This window comes from Diceros bicornis, chromosome 8, assembly GCF_020826845.1.
Source record: "Diceros bicornis minor isolate mBicDic1 chromosome 8, mDicBic1.mat.cur, whole genome shotgun sequence".
Lineage (NCBI taxonomy): Eukaryota > Metazoa > Chordata > Mammalia > Perissodactyla > Rhinocerotidae > Diceros > Diceros bicornis.
The window spans coordinates 66,792,883-66,812,279 of record NC_080747.1 but is presented as its reverse complement, the minus strand read 5'-3'; the positions used below and the strand labels follow the sequence as shown (position 1 = coordinate 66,812,279).

The window sequence follows — 19,397 nt, the reverse complement described above, 5'->3', positions numbered from 1 at the left end:
GGCTGGCCCCTATAGTTGATTTCTAGTTTCATACCGTTGTGGTCAGAAAAGATGCTTAGTATTATTTCAATCTTCTTAAATTTATGGAGACTTGTTTTGTGGCCTAATATGTGATCAATCCTGGAGAACGTTCCATATGCATTTGAAAAGAATGTGTATTCTTCAGTTTTTGGATGGAATGTTCTGTATATATCTACTAAGTCCATCTGTTCTAGTGTGTCACTTAAGGCCAATGTTTCCTTACTGATCTTCTGTTTGGATGATCTATCCATTCGTGTAAGTGGAGTGTTAAAGTCCCCTACTATTATTGTGTTACTGTCTATTTCTCTTTTTATGTCTGTTAATAATTGCTTTATATATTAGGGGTCATTTTGTTTTATAAGTTGATATTTCATTTATTTCTTCGGAACACTTGTCAACTCCTCAGGTCCTTTCTGAGTCAGTTTGATTCAATGGAGAGTTCAGCTTCATCTGTTTAATTTAGTCCAACTTTGAAAATATAGTGCTGCCTTGTGATTTAGTGAAATATCTATAACAATAATAATAAAAAACAATGCCTTCACAAAGTGTTAAATCGAAGACGTGGGAGAGTTTTGAGGGAAATCAGATTTCCACCTGTCAATTTAATTCCCAACCCCACTCCCCACTCCAAGAATAGGAGAAACTTGGTTAGTGGTTCCAAATGAAATGAGAGAAAGCATTCAGGCCTGGCTCCATGAGTATGGGGTGATGTTTCAGGCCATGAGTTGTGTACTTGGTAAGAGTATGGGCTTTAGAATATAAGAGCTGGTTTTAGTTCCTAACTCTGCCACTGGATAGCTGTTTGACCTTTGACAGATTATTTAACCTCCCTGAGCTTCCTAATCTGTGAAATGTGGAAAATAATTTCTACCTTTCAAGGTTGCTTTGAGCAGGTAATGTGCATAAAATATTTACCATCGTGCTTGGCACGTTACTATTTTTGGAACAGGAGAATGATGCCTGTGGGTGGAAAAGTCCTCATGTAAGTTAATATTTCTGACTTGCCTATTTTAGGAAAATCAACATTCCTCAAGAATAATTGTTGACTCTGACAGGAAGTTATGAACTTCTGTAATACAGGAAGTATTACAAAGCACTATTGGGGATTAGAATTTATTAATGACACTAAGTGGTTCTGCAAGTGAGAATTGAGTACTGTTGCCCACACACCAATTAACTTCACCCCTCACTAGTAATGTGTGCCTGCAGACATTATTTCTTTTGCTCTATCTTATCTCACTAGGACGCCATCCAAGAGAACACTTAAATAAAAACCCAGTTGTCATGTCTTGCTGTTATCTGAGCAAGTGTAGAGTAAACACCATTAAGGTTAAATGTATTACACGAACCTCAGTTGAATGAGAGACAAGAAGTCCAAAAAATACTCCATCTAAATGGAGGAACGGCCAATGTTGAATGACAAAAGGGAACTTTCTAAACTTAGATCTGGATTTGATTAGAGATGTTGGGCATTCTTACCTGAAATCACAAGAGGAAAACTGGTTAGAGTTATTCCTTCACTTAGGGCCTGTTTCTTACCTATAATTATTCTCCCTATTCAAAATTATAATTGAGCATATTTTATATCCTTTTATTCCTCCTAGTCCTTTTTCATTCTCATCAAGAATTTGCTGAGCACCTATTATAGCCAAAAACACCAAGCCAAATTTTGAGAGCGCTCATAGTGTAAGACAGAATTGCTGCCTCCACATCTGCTCAGGCGCTTCAGTTACATATGGTGGGAACAGCCACGGTAGAAGATAGTTTTTGATGATGAAGGCCAGATGGGTTTCTCTATAAAATATTCTGTGTTGACGGTTTAGTAAAAATAGAGACTGAGCCTTTGGTTCCCTCCAACTCTAATAGGTGAAAACACTTGCTTTACCTTTAATTTTCCCAGATCACAGCTGGTGCTGCTACCTTGGTCTACCTTTTCTACAGGCGGTAAAATTCTGAGGTGTCGTCTGGAATTTGAGAGCCACGCTCCATTAACACTAATGAGTGACTTATGGTGAAATCATCATGGATCAGGCTGAACATCTCCTTGTAGGTATGAGTTCACATTTCATTTCGGTGAGCATCCCACCAGCCTGCACTAAAATTGCTTGCATCATTTAACCTGTACGGGTGTCCAACAAACCTATGATTTATGGTTTGGAAAGTATTCAGCTCAGTCCAGGCTGTTATTGAAAATTTCCTGGTTTCTTGGTTACAGTTTCATGTTCAGGTCAAATATAATTATAAATTTCCAGGCCTTCATTGTTTCCTGTACGAGTTGGCTCAAGATACTTTATGTGTGGAATAATATGACTTTAAAATGACTGTCCTAACAATAATGGAATCATATAAATTTACTTCTGAAAGCTAGAGGTTTAAGTTAAACATCCATGACAATTGAGTTGCCAGACTGTATATTTTTGTCATTGTAATGATTTAAAAAATAACCTTCAGGTTCACAGGCATGTGGGTGAGCAATTTTTAAAATACATTCATGAAAAACCCAAGAGACCAAAAAAAAAATCATATTTCTGTTTCCTACATAACTCTGACTAGTGTTTATATTAATTGTATCTACCTCGATTGCAAATTTAATGTCAAGAAACATTGTTGAGATGTATAATTCAAGGTTAATAAGAAGGTGTTCTTGTATGATTTAGTCGTGAGCCACAGCTTGAGGCCTCATCCTCCCACCACTAATGAGTCGCCTCCAGGTTTTCCTCTAAAGCTACAAGATTCTGGACCTTTGAACTGCTCAGGGGAAAGTCTTTGTGCCTGTGTGTTTGCCCTTTTGTTTGGGGAACTGGTCCTCGCTGGTATTTCCTAACAAATTGAGTCCCTATTGCAGTCTGGCTGTTAGATTGGGAGCCATTAATAATTGGCAATTTGTAGCTGTCATAATGATGCTGGGACTTTTCAGATGGCTTTTTTCTTTCTCTTGAGAAGGCCTCAGACTTATACTTATTCTCTTTGATGGGGTTTTAATCAAGCAGATGTTGCTCATGGCCCTTGACCCACAGTTGGGACAGGACTCTGTTGGCTCATCTCTGGTCTGGGGACAGGCCTGTGTCTTGTTTTCCCAAGGATGGGCTCACATGCTTGTCTGAGCTTAGGCTTTCTGATAAAAGGACAGGGCTTCAGGAGGGTGGGAGTCGGCTGTATCAGGATGGACGTGGTGGAAGTATTAGGGAGTTGCGAGTGTAAATTTGAAAAGAAATAAAAAAAGAAAGAAAGGCCCATTTGAATTTGTAAAATAACTAAACCAGTTGTGAAGGGAACAGAAAGTAAGAAGGTGAGAGTGTTACATTCCCTTTGGGCCTGGTTCTGTGCTCCTTGCAGGCAAGGCACTTTACAAAGTGTAAATTAGGAAGAAAATGGTAGTTTTTGCTAAGTTTTACAGCAAACAATTTTCTCACCTCCAACTTTGTTCCCCTTCTTGTCCCACCACACCTCCCACCCAACCTTCAGAAAAAGAGAAAAAAAAATGGAATTTTCTGTAAAATTTTGTGGTTAACGTTACCTGCGCAGTATTATGCTTCAGTGTGGGGATAGTGGCAGTTGGAAAGTATCTTTCCTGTGGAACTGATGAATGTTTCGATGTCAAGCTTCTTTCTGCCTCATGGTCCTGATGCTTGGGCTGCCCTTTGACTAAAATCCTATTCTCTGTGCCTTCACTGAGTCTCTGCTTTAAGGTGACCTCCTTACGTACTTTCCCTGACCTGCTCCTTCTGAACTAGATTCTCCCCTCCCTGCCCTGTGATGCCCTTAGTCTCCTTACCCTGCTTTCTTCTTCCTCATGGCCCTCGTCACTCCCTGGGCAACTGCTTATTGTCTGCCTCTCCCTGCAGAGTAAGCTCCATGAGAGCAGGGACTGTGTCTCTTACTGCTATACCCTCAAGGTCTAGTACCTGGTAGAGAGTCAAAAAATATTTATTGAATTAATGTATTCATTTCTCCTCTTAGGCTCTGCATGTGGAACCTGAGTCTCTATAAAAATGCAGCTCTACTGTGCCTGTTGCATTATCATAGATGCCCTATTCCAAGATGTGCAGTTTTTCACATTCTAACATTTCTGAAATCAGGATACATTTAGAAATGTACATCTAACGTGGTAGTGGTTACCACTTGTCAAAGCTGCCACTAAATTGATATATATCTTACAATTTAATGTACTTTACAGTCAAGGACTTTGTGGTAGACAGAATGACCCCGCAAAGATGTCCATGTCCTAATCCCTGAAACCCGTGAATATGTTACTTTACAAGGCAAAAGGGACTTTGCAGATGTGATTCAGTTAAGGATTTTAAGATAAAGAGATTATCCTGGATCATTCATGTTGGCCCAATGTAATCACAAGGGTCTTTATAAGAGGGAAGTAGAAAGGCCAGAGTCAGAGAAGATTTGATGATGGAAGCAGAAGCTGGAATGATCCAGGGCCACAAGCTGAGGAATGCAGGCCTCAAGAAGCTGGAAAAGGCAAGGAAATGGATTTTCCCCTAGAACCTCCTGAAGGAATGTAGTCCTGCCAACCATTTTAGACTTCTACCTCCAGAACTATAAGATAAGAAGTTTGTATTGTTTTAAGACACTGAGTTTGTGGTGATTTGTTACAACAGCCACAGGAAACTAATACAGGCATGTTATTACAGGCAATAACGTGTATTACATTCTGGAAATTTTTAATGTCCAGTTTCATAATCTTCATGAGCATTGCTAAGGTATGTCATTGACTGTATCTTTTTGGTAACAAAATGTCATTGCTATTTCAGGATCTAGACAGGGTATAGTTGTGGAACCTTTTGATGCCATTTTGCAGATGCTCTCAGTGTCCCACCCATATCCCCTGGATCTGCTTCAGAAGTCACCTGCAGAAGGTTCCTATATTAGCATGACCAATTACCTCAGTTTGCCCAGCACTGAGGGGGTTCCTAGGATGAAGGACTTTTAGTGCTAAAACCAGGAAATTTCTGGGCAAGCCAGGATGGGTTGTTCCCTCTACCCATACATGGGGCATCTGCCTGCATATGATGAGGACATTCTCTGGCCATAGGATCCTCCTCATCTTACATACATGGGTGGAGTTAACCCTGCAGAAGCATCTCTCAAACAATGTGGGATGATAGTTGGTGGGTGTGTGGCCAGCTTCCCTGCCTCAGTGGCAACATTCTGAGGCATGTTTCATGCAGTCTCCTAGAGAGTCCCCTCGAGGGTTGAGACTTAATTGCCCACAGTGCTCATTAGTGACCCTTTTATTGGCTTGCCTTGCTACCTTGTCTTCAACCCTCACCAAGCTTCCTAGATTACTTCCCAAATAAACATTTTGCACCCAATCCTTGCCTCAGGGTCTGCTTTTGGATGAGCCCAAACCGAGATATCACTCTACGCTCAGGAGTCTTAAGTCCAAAATCCTTCACGTGGCCCCAAACATCTGAACCCTGTCTTCCCCTCTAGCTTTATCCCTGCGACCCTCTTACTTGCTCACCAACATCCAACCACACCAGCCATTATTCAGAATCTAATCTGTCCCAAATCCCTTCCTCACATAGGTTGTTTGCACTTGTTCCTCCTGTCAGAATGCTCCTAAGTCGTGTTCATCCTTTAGGTCCACAATCAAATGTCACTTCTGCATGAAGGTATCCCTGCCCTCCAGACTATGAATGTTTTCCCTGACCGTCCTGCACTTTTCTTCATGGCACTTACTACAAATGAAATGAGTTATTTGTCTTATTGGAGGATGATTATCTGTTTGTACGTGGGTCTTGCAAAGGACTCGAACGCACTGGTATCACATGGTGTAGGTGTAAGATAAGAGCTATCAGAAAATCATAGGCAGAAGGGTCAGCATGGTGCATATGTTCCAGTCCTCAGGCGAGCTAGCTGAGATGCACGCTGGGCAAGGCACAGCTGGAGTAACCGTGAGAAGTGCTCCAAGAGAAGGACCCCGCGGTGTGCCACTATACATATAGGGAAACTGGGAGGAGACAGGGGACATCTAGTCAACACAGGGTAGTGCAAGCTTCCTGGCCTTATTAGACCAGAGCTTAGCTAGAAGTAGCATCCCAATTTTTTCAGTAGAAAGCCCCATCATTTAAAAAAAGTTGAGTCCACACTTCCAATATACGTATATTTATTTTAAGTTTATACATCCATCACTGTCAAGCTAAATGTCAAATAGTAGAGAAGCCGAATTTCTTTTTTGAGATAATCATAAACAAGAATAAAAATAAAAGAAACAAAAATGGAAATAAAATAAAAAAAATAGAAGTTGTAAAATTTCTTTGCACACCCTAATAGATCATTTTGTGTGTGCACCTCAGGGCAGGGAGATTATTGCTCTAGAGCAGTGCTTTCCTGAGCAAATGATTCCCCTGGGGAGCTGGCTATCATGCAGACTCTGATTCAGGAGGTCTGGGTGGGGCCTGGGATTCTGCATTGCTAACCAGCTCCCAGGTGGTGCCAATGGTAGTGGTTTGTGAAGCACATTTTGAGTAGCCAGGCTCTAAAGCATCTTGCTGTTCAAATATTCATAAGCCACTGAGATTTAGATGCTCAAGTTTAACAGAGTGATATGGCATCTTCTATTATTTTGGAATGCTTTTCTTCTGTCTCACGCTTTGCTCTTTCCAGGTGGAATCAGTGGAATGTGTGTGACCTTAACCGTGTTGTTGAATGATTACCCATCAGAAAATACAAAAAGGGAAGGACAACTAAGCAAGGTAAAAGTTTGTTGACTCTTCATGTCTCCTGGCCTTCAAAATCTAATTATCTGTTCTTATTCCTCTGACAAGATGGCAAAAACACATTGAGCCCCATGAACAGGCTCTATGCTGGGTGCTTTTCATGTCCCGTTTCATTTTATATCTGGTTCTAATGGCAGAAACCAGTCTGAATACAGAGATCCACTGTGTGTGCATGTGTGTGTGTGTGTGCGTGTGACACAGAGAGAGAGAGAGAGAGAGAGAGAGAGAGACTCAGCCTTCTCTTCTGACCTTCTGTCTGACCTGCTGTGAGGGATGGGGCAAACCATTCAGGCTCTCTGTGCTCAGGGATGCGGTGAGGATTTCCCAGTTAGTGACAGAATCTGAGTGATTTGTAGACATTTGTGTGCTGATTGTCTCGCCCTCTAGGCATGAGCAGTGTTGCATCAGGAGGGCAAGTGGGTTCCAAATAGATTTAATATTCTTTGTATGAGCTTCAACCATCTGCCCGCCAGCTCTCAGTGTGAGCATAATATATATTTCCAGAATCAAACACAAAAAGCCTGTTTTTTTCCTCTTTCTCTTTCCATTTTTCAAAGCCTTTTAGTTTGGATCATTTGTGTTTTCCTTGTCTTTTGGGGTAGGTTACTAGGGTCACCCTCTCTACAGTTACGTTTGCTTTCATTTTGTTTTCTGATGCCTCTGGCATATTTAAATAAATGGTTTCCCCTCTCCTCATCTCCATGTCCCCCTACAGAACTGTATCCTTGAAATTAATAAATATCTATGAAATCTTGATGCACCCATGAGGTGGCTGGGATTAAACTGCAGGCATTCCCAGTGGGTGCAGATTATACCCTGGACATCTGACAGTTCTTCCCTGGCTAAATCTGAATGCTGTTCTCCTGAGTGATGATGCTTTCACTTTTTCCTTCCTTCAAGGGAAATCTTATGACTGTTGATGGGCCTGTCCTAGTAGCTAGGGCTCATTATAGGACTAAAGTTATTTGGGTGTTGAGTGTCTGACCTAGAATGCTTGTGTCCTTTAAGGTAATTGACATACAGGCATCTTAAGCTCTGAAAGGGATGAAAATAAATTAAGCCAATCAAATGGAGTTCTTTACTTAAAATCTCACTGAAGTTAAAGAAATTTGGCAGGAGATTTGGAAAGCTCTTTGATTTACTTGACATTTGGGTGGAGACACTATTGGAACTCTCCTAGCATTACTCAGCAAGCAAGTGTTAGGCAGGGGTGACTAATGGAAAATGAACTTGGAATATCCTCTGGTGCAGGCTTGAGGGCATAGAGGTCAAAATTCTTCAGCTCTGCTCATTTTTATTTAGTCAGCAAACTTTGCATTGGTTTGCATTAGACAGTGTATATTTAAAAACTGCTTCCTCTTTCAACTCATTTCACATTCAGTTCTCCCGACATGGGAAGGCTGAAAGAGCCCCATCCATTGCTGCTCTTCTAGTCTAATGATGATGGAATGTAAGATCAGGATGTGGGCTCTGGGAGACTGCCTGGGTGCATGGCCAGGCTCCATCTCTTTCTAGCTACGTGACCTTGGGAAGGTAATAAACATCTCCATGCTGTATTTTCCTTAGTTGTAAAGCAGGGATTATGATAGTGTTACCCAAAGGAGTTGATGAAACAATCAATTATAATAATGCATAATAATATATGTAAATTTCTTAGCACAGTGCCTCCCACATAGTACCATGTTAGCTATTGTTACTGTTGTTACTAGAGAAATGAAGGATGGAGAAAAATGGGAGTGTGGATTCCACATCATGACTTGTGCTATTTTGGCTGAAACATACCTCTGTGTGTGGAGAATTAAGAGGTCAGGGCTGATAGGGGAAGGAACAAAGAAAACAGAAATAGTACTTTTAATAAAAGCTTTGGTTGAAATAGAACTCATGGAAGTGTGCAGTTGGATGGAAACCATCCCTTCCTTTCAGGCTGGTGCAGGATTAGCCTTGCCCTCTCCTCCCCCACAACCCCCAGGTATTTAGATTTGGTCTGACTTTGAGTCATTTTTGAACGGTATTGGTTGTGAGACTGATGGAGCCCTGGGGGTGACGTTGTCCAGAACTCTTTAATCTCACTGAGTATCTAATGCAGAGCAGATCTGGGCCTCTGTGGGTAGTTAGAAGTGAACCAGCCTTTAGGGGGATGGCGTGCTTCTGGCCAGAGCCAAGAGCCTGTCCAATCACTTGTCCCAGCTGCCTTTCATGTGGCCTTTCACAGACGTAGGCCACACCAATTAGGATGCTGGACCAGTCAAAGGAGATATGTGAAGCAATGAAATGCAAACAAAAATAGTATTTGCCTCAAGCCCCTTCTGGGGGATCTTTTGGATCTTTGGCTTTCTGGCTCCTGTTTCCCACGGAGGATCCAGGCTGGCTCACACGTTCAGCTCTATCCCTGCTGCAGCTCTGCTTTTTAGTGCTGGCTCCTCTCTCTGCTCCATTGTTGTGGCCTCTGTGCCACCACTGCTCACTGGCTGGTGCCATGGTCCTGGCTGTGATCTTCCTTTGCCTGGTGTTAGCTACAATCCTATTTGCTGCTGCCCATTGGTGCACTTGGCTCCAAGGGCTCCATATTAATGCCCCGCTTCTTTCCCAAGTGAACTCTGGCTCTCTGCCTTTGAGCTGTGATTCCTAAGTGTGTGGTGTAGCCTTGATGTCACTGTGGGTTTTGTTGTTGTTATGTGGTGTCAATCTCCTCATTGTCATCGGTGTTGACCTGGGCACTCCCACCATCACCAAAGGTGAACCAGGCGTTTTCCCACCAGCATAATGACTCCTCTGTTAAGCCCCCAACTGGGGGAGGTGTACCTTATTCTCTTAGTCTCTTACCACACCTATAATATTGCAACTTTTTATTTATTGATTCAGTTTCCCCAGGCTGCTCCTCTCCTGTGAGTCATAATACAAGTTCCCTCCAGGGATGGCTGGAAGATGATTGCTATCACACTGAATGACCTAATCCCTAAATTCCATCTTCCTTTTGTGCTGACCATCAGTCAGTCATATTGGCCCAAACCTTGAATCTTTCCCATGTTAGAATGTGTCTCCTTCCTGTCCTGGACAGCCAGGGTGGGGCTGGGAGGGTCAGGTGTATCTCTTTGCTCATTAAAGAGCCTCTGGCCATCAGCGTCAAGATATCCTGCAAAGATTCTTCCGTGGATCCCCATTATAGCTTTTCAAATAAATAAACCTTGGCAGCTCACTGTGCTAGGAAACCCCGAATTCCTGCATCAGGGGAATAAGCTTGGCTGTGACGTGGGAATGGCTTCTCAAGGACAGATGCTGGGCTCTTCTCCCTCCCTCCATCACTCTTTCTCTCTCTCCCTTCCACCTTCCTTCTTTTGTTTTGCACCTAGCTCAAAGAAAAGTGCTATTTTTTTCAGGCAAAATCTCACCCCTGGCACAATTTAGAGAAGATGTGAAGTTTCACACAATGGGCATTGAGAAAATGACTCAATGGAAAAAGTGTGGGCTATTGGGAGACTTAGAATCTGGCCCCCACTCTACTAATATACTAGCTTTGCGAACTTGGGCAAAAACCTTAACCTCTCTGTGCCTCTGATTCTGTAAAGTGGGGTTGAACTAAAATTTTAAAAACACTCTCTTTTTGATGGAAATGGGCTTCTAGCAACTAGTGATGGAAAAGGCCTGGTACCTATATATTAGGCTTTCCTGCAAACCTTCTTGGTAAGGCAGAATGGGGGCCCAGACAGAAGCCACACGCTCGCTTGTTCCAAGAAAGAAGTGAGGCAAATATTAAGTTTAAATCAATAGCATTACGTGAACACAGAAGATGGAACTATTTTCTCCCAAATTGTTTTGATTGCTGCCAGTAGCTGCTATTTGGTGTGAAATCCATTCAAATGGTAAAAAGGCAAAGGAACATACAGTGCATGAAAAGATCTTGTAATTGGCACCATTGTAACTCTATACGGTGTGTGATCTTAGCTGAGAGGAGGGAGGGTTGTGTGATAACTTGTAATCTAATTTTCTTTGTTGTAAAATAGAATGTTACCATTGTATTCCTGTGGAATAATAATTGTAACATCTCAGACAAATAGAGCGCCTTTCTCAGGAGGTGCTTAAAGAGCTCAATAGACATTCATTCCACCTTGTAAACATAGTAAAACCTGGCTTGCCTGCCTTTCCCTCAACTGAAAATTCCTATTACCCAGCGTCTCCCCTCTCGGTCCTACCGGGATAAATGATTTTTATGCTGGTGAACCTGACACCCCGAGAGACACTGAAGTGCCTTCGGAATCATCAAAGAATTATGAAACCTTCAGTAGAGTTTCAGTGTTAATTGCAATTTATGACAGCCTAATTTTTTGAAAAGTGGTAATTCATGTGTTGCAGAGACGATAATTAGTTGGAATAGCTGATTAATCAGACTGCTCTATTTTCTGACCATAGTAAGTACAGTATTTACAGTAACTGCAACACTGACTCTCTCTGAGAGCCACGAAGGAAGCAGGGGAAATGAAAGCAGTGTTCTTTATGGCTTGGCAGGCGTAAATTATTACTCATTCTGGGCAAATGATCATTTCCAGAGATGTATTCGTCAACTTCTGCATTAGCTTCTAAACTAAATAAGAGAAAATAGGTGAGTTTTAAAAATAGATTATATTTGCTTCTTATGACTTTGCCATCCCCAAGGTCATGGTTATTGTTGATAATGAGACTGTTAGCTCTTACAGTAAAGGTGAGTGTCTTTAAAATAGAATTTTGGATGATATTTAGTAGAGCTTCTTCACAAACAGAGATCCCTTAAGGAGAATTTCAGTGTGGTACATTTAGCTATGTTAATTGGTCCATTCTAAGTGTTTTATTAGAGGGATAAGATCTTAAATCAGTTAAGATTAACTTGATAACCTTTTTTTGCAATGTCCGGGTTCTTAATGATGGGATCTTAAAAAAAAAAAAAGTATTAGAATTGGTGTTGTGCTCAGGTTCACTGCAAAGAATAGAAAATTCAGGAGTATGTAAAGAAGAAAATGAAAATAACCCATTATTCTTTCACCCTGGGAGAACTATTCTTGCCTTTTAGTGTATTTCCTTTCATTTTCCTCCTGTGTATACATGTAAACATTTGCAGAGTCAGCCCATGCTACGTGTACTGTGTGCTGTCTCCCACCAACATCCATAAAGGACATTTTCGAGGTCAATAAATATTCTTTTAAAACATACTTAAGGCTGACTCTATTCATGAACCATAAAATATCAAACCAATCTCCTGTTGTTGGACTTTAGATGGTTTACGAAGTTTGGCTTTATAATGATGCAACAAGTGTCTTTGCTCATTTGTTTGTCCCTCCATCCATCTAGTCAATCAGTTTTCATTGAGTCCTGTGTGCCAGGCTCTGGGCCAGGAGTCGAGGATATATCATTAATCATAATCCTCCTAATAGTTAACGTTTATTACTTACTATGGACCAGGTACTTTGTTAGTATTAGCATATTAATTATATGAATATACATTAGTATAATAATCATTCTAAGAAGTTAGTATAATATAATAATATTAACTAATTAAATTCTTATGAGGCAGGTATCGTTATTATTCCCTATTTTCCAGATAAGGAAACGGAGGCTTAGAGAACGGAAGTGACTTGCCCAAGATCACCCAGCTGGTACATGGCAGAGCCAGGATTCGATGCCAGGCAGCCTGACTCCAGTCCTGCTCTTTTAACCTTGGTGGTTACTGTGTCAGTAAAACAGACACTCACTTGCCTCTGTGGGCATGAAACAATTTTAAATGTAATCATCTTTGAGTGATTCTCTGGTTATTAGGATAAATTGTCGAAATGGAAATACTGGGTCAAAGAGTGTGAACAACCTTCCTAGTGAATAATCTGTGATCAAGGTCCTAGGTAGAGGGGGACCAGAGATGATAAGAGAATTTATTGATTTGTTTGCTTTGCTTTCTTTTTTTTTGTCCCGAGTCTCTGTGCTTGCTGTACCAGCTAGGTAGACAGCAGGAAACAGGTGTGGTAGTGATTCAGGCCTAGGCAGACCCTGGAGAAGGTCTGGGCAATGCTCTTGCTATCCAGGCAGGGTCAGTGCGTGGCTGCCCTTCAGAAAGGTTTATTTCCTGTTGACACTACAAGATGCAAGATGGCAGAGGGGAGGAGGCGTGGAGAGGAAGAGCTCATCAAAGGAATGAGTCTAGATTGCACGTGAATGTATGGGCTCTTAAGATGAATATCATCACAAGAAAATACCTCTGCTCAGAAAAAACCACCAGGTTCAGTTAAAGACTTTCTTATTTCAATTGTATTTAGTACAGCCTTCCTCACAGCTAAACCATAAATTACTCATACGGCAAGTGACTATCTGTAAATATTCCTTCTTCTCAGTATTGCTGCACTCCTTCTCAAGTTGCACTGCCCCAAATGAACGTTCTCTCTCCTTTGGCCAGCTGTCAGTGATGCAGTATCATGTAATAGCAAAAGCAAAGACTTGATTGCTGGCTCTCCTAGGTTTGATTCCTGGCTCTGCCACTAATTCACTGTGTGGTGTTGGACAATCTTTTTGGTTCTCAGTTTCTCACCTTTAAAATAATACAGAGGTGTGATGACAATCAAATGGCAGAAAAAAATAATAGCTAACCTTTATTGAGTTCTTATCATAAGTATTACAAAATAAAACACTGTTCTAAATGTGTAAAATGCATGCATTTACTTATTCCTCAAAATAATCATGTGGTAAGCTGGATTCTAGATATTTATCATGGCCTTCACCCCTGGTCTTACTTCTGTAATTATGTCACATTATGTGGCAAAAGGGTCTTTGAAGATGTAATGAAGGCAACTAATCAGTTGACCTTAGGATATGAGGATTAACCAGGTGGGTCTGGATATTATAATCATATAATCACATGAGCCCCTTAAAAGCAAAAGTTTTCCTCTGGCTGTTGGCAAAAGAGGAAGTCAGAGAGATTTGAAGCATGAGAAGGACTCAACACGGTTGCTGCTTTGAAGATGGAAGGGGTCTCCATGAGAAGGAGACTGGGCAACATCTAGGAGCAGAGGACAGGTCTCTTGCTGACAACCAACCTTGACAAAAAAGGACCTCAGACCTACAGCTGCAAGGAACTGGATTCTGCCAACAACTTGATTGAGTTTAGAAGTGGATTCTTCCCAGAGCCTCCAGATAAGAGCCTCGCTGGCTGGCATCTTGGTTTTAGCCTTGTAAGATCCTAAGCCAAGAACCCAGTTGAGCTGGACAGACTTCTAACCCACAGAACTGTGAGATAATAAATGGGTGTTATTTTAAGACGCTAAGGTGTGACAGCAATAGAAAATGAATACAAACTGTATGCAGTGGGTACCTTTATTATTATGCCCATTTGGCACATGAGGAAACTGAAGCACAGAGAAGTAAATACACTTGCCTGAAGTCTCACATCTATTAAATATCAGAAGTAGGATTTCAATTGAGGTAGTCTGCCCCTAGATCCCATGTTCTAAGTCAGCAACACAGTGCGTAAGACATTTGTAGGTACTTATTGCATCTTAGTTTCCCTTCTCTTCTCTTTTTAGTGTAGCCCAGAGGCTGCCACATTTCTCAGTTTTGCTGCTGGGGGTTACCTGGTGCTGTGGCAGGGGTTTCTGGAAACCATGGGATAAAGATAACATACTTGGAGCATTAGTTTTACTCATGAGGGTAGATCTTTTTATATTATAAGAAACCTGAATATTTCATAGGCTAGAATGCAAAAGATAAAACCAGAGATTTCAAAGAAACTTTATGTTTTTGATAATCTCTTCTGTGAAAAATATTTGACTGAAAAAGTTTGAGAAGCATTGACTTGATATATTCAAACTAATCTAGTTTAAAACCTTTCCTTCCCATTTTATTCCCTAAATTCACAGTGATTTTGCTATACCAGCTAGAATTCTGGAATGAGAATCAGGAGATCTGGACCCAGCTATTCATCACCATCCATCCAACTATCCATCTTCTGTTCATCCAGTCAAACAAGCATTCATAGTGCTCCCGTGTGACTAGAGTATCTCTAACACAATGTGACTTGATGAAGTAATATGAACTTTTCTAGTTCTGTTTCCTTGCATATAAAATCAGGTGATTTGACAAAACCTTCTCTAGGGTCTCTGTCTGTTACCAATCTAATGCTTTTATAGTTCTTCTATACGCTGACCTCTGGATTTGACAAGGTAGAGCAATGTTTCTCAAGAAGTTCAGCCTGGGCACCACCTGCATCAGAATCTCCTGAGGTGCCTGATAAAAAAGCAGTTCCTGAGGTTGCCCCAAACCTCTTGAATCAGAAACACTGATTCAGACCTCTGGTTTTAAACAGGCTCTCCAGGTTATTATTTTGCACACTGAAGTTTGAGATGTACAGCTATAGGGATGCAAAATAAGTATATAACATTGACCTTGTGTCCTAAAAGTATCTCCCTCATTAAAAGACAAGCCTTATAGGTTTGGAAGGAAAAACAGGGTCACGCTGTCTGTATCAGTCTGCTGGCCACGCGCGCATCCTTCGCCGGTCCCCTGTCCCCCTCCCGCCAGCCAAGGCCAGGGAGGGAGCTGTGACTGTGCGGCCTATCTGGCCCAGCCCCGGTGCCTACAAAGCCTCCTCTCCCCTTCTGGGGCTTACCTGTGCCTGCCCCATTTAACAACAGGGTTAATGTGAGAACAGGAGTGCGAGTTCCTCCCAGGCTCCAGGAGCCTTTTCCCTTTCCCAAAGGGAGGGTGGGGCTGGCGCAGGCAGGTGGGGGAGCCCTTCTGGGCAGCTCCCGCCTTGCAGCAGTATCTCGCCGAGGTCAGTCGGTGGGCCGAGGCAGCCGCCTTTTACACTCCCATTAGCGCGGAGGAGGAAACTGGGGAAGTGGGTCATCCTGGCCGGCCCCATAAGCAGACCCTGCCCCGCCTTCACCTCCCCCTCTCCCGCGGAGCGTAAGGCCTCGGCTCCAGCCGAGCGGGGTCGCTGGAGTGTCCGTGCCCAGGGCTGGGTCGGGCGGGTGGCTGCGCCACGGCGCTCTGCCCGCCGGCTGCCCTTGCCCGCGCGCACCGCCCGTCCTGCGGCGCCGTTGGCCCTCCCGCCACCCCCTCGGCGGGGCCCTTCCCTTTACTATGGTAATAGTGACATTCAGCGGGAAAGGCTAGCGCGGACGGCGGCGCCCCGGCTCCCGCGGCGCGGGAGGCTCGGTCGGCGGACCGGGCTGCGCGCACCTCGCACCCCCGGGCTACCGCGGCCGGGCAGCAGGCGCGGTCGCCCCGCCGGCCCGCCGCCCCCGGGCCCCGGCCGCCGCGGGGCAGCCCCGAGCCACGGCCCGCGTTGGCCTGCGAGCTGCGGGCAAGACCTCGCCGCTCGGGCTCGTGCGCAGGCGAAGGACGGATCCAGCGCTTCGGGAGGGACCCTGCCTCACTGCTCGTATATGGCAAAGTTTCTCGCCGAGCTCCTGGGCTGCACGTTGCCGAGCAAGGGCGCCTCTCCCATGTTTGAGGTAGGTGGAGGGTGTGTCCCTGCAGCCACGGCTGTCTGCGGTGGCTGGCGACCCCTGACCGGGGCCCTGCGGTCCCCAGGAGTTGACAAGTGTGCAGGCTCGTTTGCCTGGGTTCCTCCTGCATGTCTGGGGTGGGGCAGGGAGAGGATGGCGAGGAGGAGACCGGAAGCCCGGGAGCCTGAATTCTTGCCTCCATGGACCTCAGTGCATCTTTTTTTTCTTCCTAGTTGACAGGGGAACACGTTCTGTCAATCTGGACGAGTTTTGCGAGTTGCTCTTTACCTAAAATACCAGGAATGTCTGAAAATGAGCAGTCTTCTGCAGTCCCTCTTTACTGCTTACTTGATTTCTTCCTTTTTCTTTTTTATCTGAAAAAATAATTAACAGGAATGTCTTAGGTCAGAAGGTTTCTACCTTCCTGCCTCCTTCAGCTGCTCCCTTCCCCCAACCTCCAGCACGCCGCAAACTCCATTGAAGTTAACTCATTTCTTCTTCTGTGAGTGAGATACATTGGGGATGAGAAGGGTTAAATGGGATTGCCAAATCAGGTGAACAAGTCGCAATTCTGAAGGCAGGTACATCTAATTGCTCACACCTGCCTGAGGTGGCAATCATGCTGCTGTAAGCATTTCTGCAAGGAGTCATTTATGAGAAGGCTGTCTGGCTTGGTCTCCTAGGGGAAATGGTGACATCAACTGTTTTATAGGAAACCTATATTGGCCACTCAATAGGCATAGCTTCACACTGTGCACAGTCCCCCACTTGCAGCTACAGTGGGAACAGAGTGTGTCCTTTGTCTCTGTCTACTTGCCCTCCCCCAACAGCCTGACAGCTAGACCCGGACCAGAGGGCTGTGGCCGTGGCCAGGTGAACCAGTGCGCAGTGTGTGCTTGAGGGCACTCCTCGCTCAGTCCTATGGCCTGACAACTTTCCCTGCAGCCTCAGGGCTACTCCAGGAGCTGCCCCAGCCCTCTCTGTCTGCAGTTTCCTGACTGGCCTGAGAGAGCAGAACTTGGTCTCTTCTCTCATGGATGCACGAGCTTGTCCTCAGCAAGGCAACTCTTGTGGATTCAAACTCTTAGGCTCTTCCCTGGCTGCTATGAGTCTCTTCTCACCTTTGGCAACTGTAGGAGTTCCTCCCTTCTGAGTCCCTATGGTCATATTCCTTTGATTTTGGAGCTCAGATTGCCCAATCCCATAATCTCTGCTTTGTGACAAATCAGTTTCTAAGCAGGGAGATCCCAATAGTAGGCTGTGAAGAGGAACTGGGAAAACAGGAGCAGACTGGGAGAGACCAGAGTGAAATGCCTGGGCACGTGGTAGCCTGAAATCTAAGAAATAATGAAGAGCTGGAAAAGTAGAGTTTTCCAGGCCTGCAGCTAAAATTAGCTGTCTCCTTTGGCATGTAACATCTCTGCCCATTTGCTTCTCTGTGACGTAAATGTTAGGCAGCATTTGGGGGTCATTCCAGAGACCTGAGATACTCCTTTAAAATTGTTTTTCTCTTTGATTTTCTCTTCACTTGTATTTGGATTTTTGTTCTTAAATTACCAAAACCCATGTCAATTGATTTTGGTTGTGTGTACTACCTTCTGGTTGTATATTCCTGCCTGTTTTATCCTCTAGCCGATAGGTGCCCCACCTTGATTTCTTAGAATAATTGGCTCTGAATCACTGCTGGTTGGAGGGGGCCTTAAAAACTAGTCAGAGACGTATTTAGACAGTTAAGAAAATGAGTGGCGGTTTTGTCTTTGAAGAGCTGCAGGAGAGGGAATTCCCTCAGTCCTTGGTAACTCCCTGCTTCTTGCTCTGTGTTATTTTCTACCCCTCTAGAGGCAGGAGCTACTGTAGCATCTGCGCTCTCCTTCTTTCTGCAAAGGATTGATTCAGTGTGGCTGAACCAACCAAAAACACCACCCAGGTATTACTTTTAATCAGTGTTGCTGGAGGAGTTAAGTGATCATCCCTTTCCTGCTTATGGGGGAAAATTGTGCCAAAGAGATGAATAACTGAGTCAGAAATATGCTTGGAGGATGCTTCTTCTCAGGCAGTCACCTCTTCAGCACACTCTTACTCAAAAATGAAGAGTTGTTGAGCTCTACGTCTGGGAGGGAGAGAAATGTGTGAGAAAGATATTCTTAAACTTTTATAAATATTCATTCCCTAAAAATGAAAGTACCAGGACATGAGAAAATTCTAGGCAGCTTTGCCTTTCCAGAAAATGCTCTAATTCAGACTTTGGAGGTTACCTTTGGTTTCAGGGAGATCAAGGGAAGAGATGGATATTTTCGCAGAGAATGGCCTTTGGTTTCATTTTGGTTAGGAGGCAGCCAGGGATGTTGTTTCTTCCTACAGAGGCCAATTAGGTTTGCACAGAGGAGATTCTGCCTAGAAGAGTGCTGAATCCTGACAGGACCTCTTATGTGTTTGCCGTTGTCTGACAAGGGAGGTTGGGTGACAGGTTACGGGGAACACAGGGGCAAAAAGTCACAGTGGTTGAAAAGCAGCTCCTCTTCCTGCCCTGCTGTGTCATCTTCAGAGGCTAAGGACAGACGGCGTGGGTTTGAAACAGAGTGTCTTCATGATCGTTTTGTTAGCCTTTCCTTTCCTTTTTCTTCCTAAAGTATTTAAGTTTACAAACCAAGTATCTGAGAAACAATTTTAAAATTTCAAGGAAAAAAAGCAAAGGATAATAAGTTTACCCCAGCCATGGCAGTGCCCTGAGCACTGGGCTAGATTTTTGGAATAATGTTTGTGCCATACCAAGGCAGAGCTCCTGCAGAAAGAGTGGGCTTGCTGTGTGTTCTGATGTCTAGAAAGGTAGGACATTCTAAGCACACAGTTAGGTGGTATTTAGACCTACAGACCCTACTTATATGTGTCCTGTATGCTTAGATGGATGAGTGTCTGGTCCTGGCATCCATTCCTTCCCCTTTAAGCTCTGACGTATTATGAACCTGCTCCCCACCTCCAGCCTCAGTGTTGCTTTGCATTGTGCCTTAGTGATAGTTAGTGATGGTATCTAGTTCCAGGGCTGCAAGTGACAGGGGAATTATACAGTCAGAGGGGATTGCCTTTTCTCCTTCCAGGCCCCTCTTCCCTCAGTCTACAAACCTGCGTTTTTAATCCTGCCATCCTTCATCATCTAACCTGGTGGGTCACCTTTCAGGAG

At 43.7% G+C, this 19,397-nt stretch overlaps 1 protein-coding gene across 4 annotated transcripts in view; it reads left to right on the top strand.

Annotated features, from left to right (window-relative positions):
* Positions 1–19,397, top strand: part of RASGEF1B (RasGEF domain family member 1B) — a 563,361-nt gene that overhangs the window by 20,937 nt on the left and 523,027 nt on the right. For 2 of the 4 annotated variants that reach the window (XM_058547356.1, XM_058547355.1), the window contains exons 3-4: positions 1,922–2,067; positions 6,646–6,734. In XM_058547356.1, coding sequence (XP_058403339.1) covers positions 6,660–6,734 — 75 coding nt within the window. In that variant the 5' untranslated portion in view covers positions 1,922–2,067; positions 6,646–6,659. Of the gene's footprint in view, positions 1–1,921; positions 2,068–6,645; positions 6,735–15,978; positions 16,226–19,397 lie in introns of those variants that run through there. The other 2 variants (XM_058547361.1, XM_058547357.1) reach the window with 2 other exon arrangements.